Here is a 10,257-nt window from a genome sequence, read left to right as displayed (position 1 = left end):
AATGGTACGAAAGTAGGTCTACGTACAGCTGTTACAATTCCAAGTACGGAATTGTGAAATGTGTGAATCCCCAGTGTGGCTTCGGTGTTAATTTTAAATAACAAAACATCCAGCTTTCACCAAGCGACTGTACCTCAGCGATATCATCCTTCAGCTTGTTGTACTTCTCAATGTCGAAACGTGTCCTCTTCACCCCCTTGTGGAAGAACAGTAGATACTGTCTGTCTCTAGCGTCGGGGTAAATGTACTCCTGCGGGTTATAAAGAGACAGAGACGGAGCACATTGTAAGAGGAACCAGTTCATCAGATGTCCTCCATGCTCTGTTTTCTAGTCCTTGGACTAGATCACACTGCTGAGAAATCCAATATCAAACGGACTCCATGTCCCTGGAGTTAAAACTCAGTGATTTATGAACGCTGAATTCAATTTGAGTCACCAGATCAGCCTTTTAAATAACTAAAAATATTATTATAATATTTATAATAATATTATATTTAGAGCAAGATGTTACAAAGAGAGTATCATAATATAAAATGCGTATATGTGTTGTATTTTGTGGTGTCTTACCTGGCGTGTGAGCACAAAGTAGGCGTACATGGCCATCGCGGTGCCGTAGGTGATGAAGTAGGTGACGGGCTCCATGATATCCCAGGAGTACTCCCACCAGGTCAGTCTGGCCAGAATGCCAAACTGGGTGGCCATGTACGCCATGCCGCCCCACAGCACCCAGGTGGTACGCCGCTCTGCCTTCTTACTCAACTCCTCCCTCACCTACACATAAAGCGAGAGGAAAGCAGTCACACACACACATCAGAAGTCAGTGTTTATTGAACAAGGGCAATAACTCTAAAAACACATTATGGATTTTCAGCACAAAGGGCACAAGTGATCTCTCATATTCATTTTTACATAACAGAGTTAATAAATTCACAGTTTTGCCAAGATCTCAATTTGTTAACCATGATGGCTCCACTGCTCAGTTATTCTTTAATATTCAATGCCAGATATATTAAACTAATGCTGCAATGACATAATTATCTGCATATAAGAGGATTACAAACAAGCCTAAAATAAAATATATGAGCAACCAAAACTACCCATGACGTATTCAAGAACATACGAATTCTGAATGCTCCATTTAAAGGAACAGTTTGACATTTTGGGAAACAGACTCATTCGCTTTCTTGCACTCTCATGTCTGTACGATAGATATGAAGCTAACGCCAGCAGCCGGATAGTTTAGCTTAGCTTAAAGACCGGAAACAGGGGGAAACTGCTAGCATGGCTCTGTCCAAAAGTAATAAAATCCACCTACTAGCACCTCTAAAGCTCACTATAATAATTTTCCCAAAATGTTCCAAATCCAAAAAATTGCGCGTCTAGAGTGTCAGTAACCAGCAACTAGAAATCGAAATTGTTGAACATGTTAAGGAAGTCAGACCTTCTCTAGGGGGCGGAGTTGAGAGTTGAGGTCCTCCAGTCGTCCAATCAGCTCACGTTCTTTGCTGAGTTGGTGCTCCTCGATGCGCAGGGTAGTGTATAGCTGCTGCACCAGGAACTTGACGTCATTCAGCCTCTCTGCCTCCTCATGGGGCAGCAGCTCTGAGACACACACACACACACAAAGACAGACTTTAATATGAACTTCTATCAACAAACCATTCCTTCCTCTTATTGGTAGTGACCCTAACAAGTGAGGGGATGACTCAAGAGTAAATGGTGCAGGCTCTGCCCTTTCTTCGACAGTCCTCACCTCTCCTTGGTGGCCGCACGAGGTGTGTGGTGTCATTGATGACAAGCTTGAAATCATCCAGCAGCAGGATGTCTATACCTGTGGAGGAGGCAACCCTCGCTCCATCTGGAGAGAGAGAGACACAAATGGGAAGGGAGGCGTTAACAGAGACGGAGCGCTGATGGGTAGCCACTTCAAATACCCTTCACCTCTCTTGTTAATCAGGCTTGTTTCTGTCTGATCATCATGAGAGGGAGAAGCTGAGGCACTCACAAACTAAGATTAGATCAGTTGTTAATGAAGCCTCTGAGTGGAGTGAAGGCTGCAAAATCATTTCATGGTGCATGCAGTGGTATTAAAATCTGATCAAAATCAAAACATCAAAATACAAGAACACTTGAAAGCATGTGATGGCATGTGTATGTGTAACCTGCTGGGGTAAATGGATACAGTGGGGGGGTGTGTGTGTATGACTCCTTGTGTTTGTGAGCATACCTGTGGAGTAGATCGCTACCCGGTCGATGCCTCTGTCCTCCGCCTGGAGCTGTTGCAGGAAAACTCCAACACAGTCACTGAGAGGCTTGAGAGTGAACTGACAGCGCTCTCGCCTGGACGGCAAACTGACTGAGATCACCGGCAGCCCGTTCTGATACACCACTGTCACCTCTGAGGGGGTTGCAGGCAAGCAAACGGGACAAATGTCACAAAAGCAGAAAATGTAAAATGACACCCAAAGGTCCTTCAGTGAACCATGGAGAAGAGCTTTCATGTATTGTGCTCCCTCTGCTTCGAGTAACTGAGGGTGTAATGATGAAGAATAAGGAGCAGTCTTTGTTTTGTTATATTCTTGTTAGTCTTCTACTGGATTACTGCATTTTGAACATATACAGTACAGAATTAGGAATTTCTTACTCATGCTGAAATATAAATGTAATCATGTTTGGCACTTTAATACTTTTAACTTGAGCGGTTTGTTTGGATGGCACCAACTGACCCATCATCGTCTACAACAACACCGCAAAACTTGCAGTGTCTGCAATTCCAATGGTGCTAACTTTAATTTTTCAAAAATAGAGCATTCATTTGAATTTACAGGAGTGTGGTTGGAGACCCCCAGCAGGGGGCAGTACAGCAGCAGCACCACCTGACGGAGGTGTTCAACAGCAAAGCTAACAAACTAAGAGCAGCAGCAGCAGCAGCAGCCCTGAGCTGGACTGTCCCCATATAATGCAACACATGACTAAATCTCATTGATCAGCATGCTCACACACACGCTAGAAAGCATGTACAAGTAGATATAGAGATACTCTGATAGCAAAAAATTAGCCTTCTTAGACTGTCAGGTCCTGAGGATCAATACAGTACAACATTCCTAACCTTTCCCTCGCAGAACTGATGTCGATTTGTTGATGCCAACTATTGATATTTCTTATTTCCATGGAGAGGCTAAAACGACCTCTAAATGATGCTTGTGTGATGGGACTGACAATCACAAATACCTTGAGGAACACATCACATTTTATCTAATTCTTGAAAGGTTTTTTTTCATAGCAGAATAATAAGATACATGAAATGAATATATTATTTCTAGAATACTTCTACTCCTGACACTATCTCAGGGTTATACTGCATGGTGATAACTGTGTGTGGAGCTTGCTGTTGTAGCACAAACATAAGAATTGTCATTTTGGTCCCAAACAGCTGAGCTACTGTTCTGCTCATTGTTTTTTTTTTTTTTAGCATAATAATAATAATAATAATGGTCTGTAATCTAGCCCTATTAGTCCATAACCAAACTCACTGGTTATAATGAGTCTGCATAGCTTATACCATTATCATGCTGAGTGGCCCCTAATGACAAAGCTGTGATCAATGCAGGTGGCTGCGAGCCCACAGCGGAGGCGATCCAGGCTGCCTTGTTGCTGCTGTACCCAACAACCTCTACCTCCTCCTCAGGACCGCTGCAGTGAATCAGCAGATCTCTGCTTGGGCCCGCACCAAGAAGAGAAGAATCACCAGCTAGCACAGACAGCACCAGCCGGCAGCAGTTTCAACAGTGTCTTGACCGTGTTCAAAGACAGAGATTCACAGACACTTCATTTTACCACCCACTTCTTCTTTTACAGTGACAATTTAAAATCTTGTCCTGAGTATCTGAACTGTTGTCTACCTGCAGCTGTTCCCTTTGTCCTCCCCTATTTTATCATCCTATCATCACAGACACATCGCTAAAGGCATGAGGATCCTGTGTCTCTCTCTGCTCCCATCCCACAGCTATTAAAGCTAACTTTAAAATCAAATCAGCATGTTCTGTAATACTGCTGCCTTCTCCTCTTAACCCCCCCCCCCCACTTCCATATTCCATATTAATTTCTACTGTCTGTTAACTCCAAATGAGCCTCGGCTATCTGATCAATGCAGAATTCCTCTCTTGCACAGGACTGATGTCTCTAAGATGGGGGCAGAGGCTGGATTTGGGGTTTTATGGACAGAAAAAAATGCTACAGTATGAGCACAGTGCCTGGAATTTGCCGGGTAGCGTGCGAGGTGAATGAACTGAGGGGTAGTGAACACTTACCTTCTGGAGCAGCAGAGGAACACAAAAGTCTCTGGCCATGCCATGAGGGGGCGCCCCTCCAAACCTGCAGACAGGAAGAGAAAGTGCAACAATCTGGTTAATTCACTTGCTTTCTCACATCTAACATGCCCGTTCTTTCAAGTAACCTGAGGTGCTGTGAGCTAGACGCTCGTTGTAAATCTTCAGCGCAACATGACACTACCATAATCTGTGCCATTCACTTGTCTAATTGTTTACATATGAGACTGGTTGGGCATTATGTTACAAAATGGCTTCCTCTGTCTCAGTTTCCAGACATGTTCCTGTATGCAGACTGGAGCCACACCCAAGAAGCGCAGATTAACAGATCTAACTGCAACTTCCCAGTCATGGAAATATTCTATAATGGGCTTATGCATGAAATAAAACCACACACACACACACACACACACACATACAGCCTTTCACATCCTATCTAAATTCACCATTCACAAAGAAACCACCACTTGGAGAAAAACACCACAGTGGGAGACACAGGAGGAAGGCAGCCAAATGCAGCCTGAATAACAACAGTGCGGTTCAGTAAGTATTCTCCACTTGTGTCACTGGAGGGAGTGAGGGAGGGAGGGAGGGAGGGGAGGAAGAAGAAGAGAGGAGCAGAGCTTGGGGAAACCCTCATCTTCTCTGTTGCTACTGAATATTGTTAGCACAGCAAAGGAGGAGTGTCCATATATGCTGCACATGTTTCAAATTACAGAGCTCGTCACGTTTTCGGCTGAGCTGCGATCGAGCCTTTTAAGGCATAGGATGGGCTGTCAGATCTCCTCACGCTCACACAGAGCAAAGGGAGGACAGGATGAGGCATCGGAAATCAAGCAAGAAAGAGCACCAGGGGGGCAAAAACAACTTTTCTGATTTAAGTTTTAGTTTAATTTATTATAAGTTTCAGCACACACACACAAACAAAATATGCCTCTACAGCATCATAAAAAAAGAGATCTGTTTCCATGCCAACTGGTCCTAACATTTAATAACTGCCGGATGGAGTCATGCAATGTGTCACACTGTAGTGCTGTATATAACATACAATGGGTTCTCATATGAATGAAGGGTGTTGCTGCGGAAACAGGCCCTCAGTAACATGTTCATTAACCCTTCAACTCCTAGAGGAACAGGGTCTCTTTCACACTGACTCTAAAAGCCTTTAAACTGATCTGACTGCAATGCACTCAGCATCCACTGGGCCTCAGCAACAAGCAGGATGCATTCACTCTGTGTAGGAGTGTAGTGATATCAGAATTACACACACTCACTGACCTTGACTAAGCAAAACCACAACAGCAAAGCAAAGCTCTTACAACTCTTTTATGACTGTACACTGACAATTATGGACTGAAATGATGTCTCAAGTTTGATAGGCTGTCACTGCAACCAGATACGTTCTAAATCTGTAGCATTGAGCTAAATACCCATCACAGCATCTCTGTGCTGGGCAGCGTACCACAGGCCAGATGGTATCGTTGCTCAGCAGCAAATATCCAGGCTGACTCTGTGACACAGGCACCAACAGAGGGAGCACAGGTGCTCAGAAGACAATGTTTTTTTCCTTCTGAACACCTGCACAGAGGTCCCAGTGACGCATCCTGAGACATGGGGAATATAGTGACTCTAGTATTTCCTATTAGTATTTTATCGTTTGTTTTGGCTTACTCAGGTAAGGTTTGTCATGGCCAGTTTCAGTCAAAAACTGTATACAATCACACAAAGTTCAAATTCAGTCAAGTTTCCTACAACTGACAACTGTCTGAACCTTCCAGTTACCGTCGTACTCCATGCCAGTTGAAACAAATGCCAAAATTTTGATTTGAAATCTTGATGAGACTGTCTGTCCCGCTAATCCAGGCTAGCATCAACCATATTGGATTGTCCAATCAATAGTGTAGTTCAAGTAATTTCTGTGGCATTTCTATGGGCCAGTCAGAACTTTGGTCTCGTCTGCCACCCTCGACCTCGGCGAATGTGTCCACCAAAATTTGAGGTAAGCTTGTATTTTCATAGCGAACATTAACGTGCATTGTCACTCTTGTCATGTTTGCACTTATCATGTTTGGAGGCTACATTGCCACACTTAATTTGCTCAGGCTAAAGTGAATTACATGAGAATGACTGTCCATGGCATGAGAGAGTTTGCCATGAGTCAAGTTTGATGACCTGCCAGCCACTGCCTTACAGAACAATGCAGCGTAAATAACATTGAGCGTTTAAAGCCACCTTCCTGATAATAATAGCTAAACTAGCTAGCATTAGCTAACTTCATAGCATTTGTAAACTCAGTTATCAGTGGTAGACAGTAACTAAGTACATTTACTCCAATACTGCAGTAAAAATTTGAGGTACTTGTACTTTACTTGAGTATTTCTATTTTCTATTTTTACTTCTACTATAAATTATTTCTACTCCACTATATCTCAGAGGCAAAAATTGTACTTTTTACTCCACTACATTTATCTCACAGCTTTAGTTACTAGTTACTTTGCAGATTCAGATTAACAATACAAAATATAATCAATAAATAAATTATGATATTATATCAATAAGCCTTTATTTGGCCCCAGGAGGAAATTCACAAGCGACCCAGCAGTATATTAAGTAATATATCTAATTAAATTAAAATTAGCTCCACATTTACCAGCTGCATTACTGGTGCATTAAAGTGATGAATACATTAATACACCAATAATTATAATCTAATAATATAATGTGATATAAATTAGCAGTGTGAATCTTTGGCAATCTCACAATTTGATTTGATTCTGATTTCCTGGTGTTGGATTCGATTCAGAATCAATTCTTGATTCAAAACAGATTCTTGATTTAATAAATAGAAAAGAGGGCACAATTTTCCATCTCTTGCTCTAGTAACATAACTGGCAATTAAGATAAATGGTCCACAGCTTTTTCATTTTAAAGTTAACTACATTAATTAATGAATTTGAAAGCATCAGCACAGTCTTCTGTCTGTATGAGATTAATAAAATGAGGGGAGGCGTAGGCGGAACATTTTCAATGCAGGACATTAACTTGTAACAGAGTATTTCTACAGTGTGGTATTACTACTTTTACTTAAGTAAAAGATCTGAGTACTTCTTCCACCACTGTCAGTTACAATGTATCCTGTAATTTCTTTTTCAGAATGAGAGTGCTTAAAAGAGGAAGACACTATAAATACAGCACAGCTAGATTCAGGAGTGAGATGTAAATGGAACTGAGCATGGCTTAAAGTGCAGGTGAAGATTGAGGTGAAGGGAGTCCAGCACACATTGCCCCTTTCTCAGTGTTTTAAGGAAGTAGACAAACTGGGACATGCCAAATGTGCCCTCTGTTCAAAAGAGATAAATTACACCAACAGGGGTGTGCATGCCCTTTTGTCACACTGCCAAACAGACGAACTCCAGCAGAAGTGTGCAACATCATGACAACTATGAGTGTTTTACCTGAGACTGCAGTTCCCAAGGGACCAGAAGCCATAAAGAGAGCGAGTGCAATTGCCTGTATCTACGTTTCAGTATGTTGCAAATGCAGAGGTTTGTGAACAGAACTAAATAGGCAAGGCTTGAGAAGATTAAGCTTAAGATGAAGTAACCTACAGTTGATATAAAAATTGAATGAATTATTGATGATTGAATTTAAATTATGAACTGGAAAAAGACTTTTTATGTTCATTGTATATCAGCTATATAATATGAAGACAAACACAAATAATACATGCTGTGGCATCTTAGTAATGAAGGGGGGAAGGTTTACAGATTAAATTTGAATCATTTCTTGTTTGTTTTGCTTTTAGGCAATGGTTCTTGCTTCTCTGGCAGAACATTCATTCCCTTTCACTATGACATCTGTGGTCGTGGAGCTGGCACAGACGTTGGCTGCAGACACAGTTGCACTAAACAGCATGAAGCTGTCACGCACATCAGCATCTTACAAAATGGTCCGTGGATTGGGGCAGACCTTTTTCTGAGAGGATCTTCAGCAACACACAGAAGTATCCATTTTCCATTAACCTTGATTAAAATACTTCCAATGGTGATAAAAAGGTGCTTTCTATCCTGGTTAGCTACTTCAACACAGAGAGATACCACACCATTGACGTGAAGCAAGTTGTGTCTTTCTAAATCTTGAAGGTCACCACAGGAATTCTGGAAAAGGCTGTGGATAAGTTATTCAAATATATCAACATCCCATGGTCCAACCTTGTGAGCATGATGACGGATTCCTGTGGTGTCATGCGAGGTAGCGAGACGGGTCTGGAAACAAGAATGTGACAGAACCACTGCCCAAAACTTCTGGATATTGATGGTGATTCCTGCCATCATGTGCAAAATGTTTCAAAAAAGTTTTCAGCTCCTTTTAACAACTATCTAGAACCACTTTTCTGTGACCTTCATGCTGATCACCAGTAAGTACATACGACTCATTGCATTCCATGACATCATTGCTAAGTAATGTGGCAATCTGCAACTATGTAGCAATCAGTCTGCATACATCAGACTGATCTCACTGTATTATTGTATCATATTTCTTTTATTCATAGATACATCTTAAAACAAAAGAAGTTTAAGGTTTTGGTTGTCCTCTTATTCATTACCTCTCTGATTAAGTATCATATGTAATGAAACCCATGATCTGAGACAAATATATGTTCTTTCTGTTTTTGTCAGCGGGCTTGGCATCAGTACTCAGATGATGCTTCCTGCCTATAGAGTCCCGTACTTCGGGTTCATGGATGAAGAAGACAAGACCCTCTACAAGAAACCTTTAGAAAAACTCTACGCTGATCACAGCATGTGTGAAAAGACCCAGAGATGTATTCAGTCTTTTCACAGTGACCTCAGCAGGAAAGGTAACTCAATCCATTGATATTATAAATTAACTGGTATACAAGGGTGGACAAATGAATGGAAACACCCATCGTGTGTCAAATGGTGTGTCAAAGTTGGCCTGAATGTCCCCTATCTGATATGTGCATTAACAATCTCATGTACAGGTGTTCCTAATAATGTGGTCAGTGAGTACACACAAATTTTATAGAGCTTTGTTTTTACAAATGTGCTCTTTAAAAGGAATGACACAGCAGGACAAGAACAGAAAGGTCAAAAGGGTGTGGCATTAAGTCACCAAACCAGAGCTTCATCTCAGTGTTTACATGGGTGTCCTGGCTATTCTGAAAGAATACGTCATGGTGTTCCAGGGATGTTTTTATATAATAAATACCCTACTGATTCACAACTAAGATAAACTCCAACTTAAATTGATTCTCATAAAGCTTGGATAGTTAGAAATGCAACTGATTTGTGGCCCCAGAAAGGTGTTTAAAATGAGTCTTTTTTTATTATTATACCAATCCTGTGTATAACAATAACTAATCGATCTGTCTTTGGTAAGATGTGATATATTGTATGCCAGAAATTCACATCCATCTCTCAGACAATATTACTTCCTCCTCAGGGTCAAGACATCCTTGTCCACAAAGTGCACGACAAGCAGCTGCAAGTTTTCACCAACTTCTTTGAATGCTTTGTGAAGCCAGATTGCCTTCCACCAGTCCACAAGACCCTGCAGCTCTTGAACTCAACGCAGACAAACTGCTCCCTGCAAGAGGTGTACGTGGGTCGAGAAGCAGACAGATTCAGACAAGCCCAAGTCTACAACACCCTGCGAGTGGTTGAAAAATATGTAGAGTGATATAGTAAGGACTACAGGTTTAACAAATGTTGCTTCATTATCACAACTAATAAAAATAGGCACAATATACAACTGAGATGTTCCAAAAACTGAACCTAAACTATCTGATGGTAGTTATAAAGGCAGTTTACCAGAGAACATTAACATCACAATACTCCATGCATGAACGTTTCCACGCTGCGTGAAATCCAAACTGTGAAACACACCTTGCTTCCCCGGAAGCAG

At 41.5% G+C, this 10,257-nt stretch overlaps 1 protein-coding gene across 3 annotated transcripts in view; it reads right to left on the bottom strand.

The window, feature by feature from the left end:
• The window catches only part of mcu (mitochondrial calcium uniporter), a 61,228-nt gene that overhangs the window by 3,939 nt on the left and 47,032 nt on the right, over positions 1 to 10,257 (bottom strand). For all 3 annotated transcript variants that reach the window (XM_067609793.1, XM_067609796.1, XM_067609794.1), the window contains exons 3-8: positions 4,312 to 4,375; positions 2,229 to 2,399; positions 1,755 to 1,859; positions 1,443 to 1,603; positions 569 to 772; positions 134 to 250 (exon numbers count right to left, since the gene is read on the bottom strand). In XM_067609793.1, coding sequence (XP_067465894.1) covers positions 134 to 250; positions 569 to 772; positions 1,443 to 1,603; positions 1,755 to 1,859; positions 2,229 to 2,399; positions 4,312 to 4,375 — 822 coding nt within the window. The remainder of the gene's footprint in view (positions 1 to 133; positions 251 to 568; positions 773 to 1,442; positions 1,604 to 1,754; positions 1,860 to 2,228; positions 2,400 to 4,311; positions 4,376 to 10,257) is intronic.

The sequence above is a fragment of the Thunnus thynnus genome, chromosome 14, assembly GCF_963924715.1.
Source record: "Thunnus thynnus chromosome 14, fThuThy2.1, whole genome shotgun sequence".
NCBI lineage: Eukaryota > Metazoa > Chordata > Actinopteri > Scombriformes > Scombridae > Thunnus > Thunnus thynnus.
This window is presented reverse-complemented; position numbering and strand designations above follow the sequence as displayed.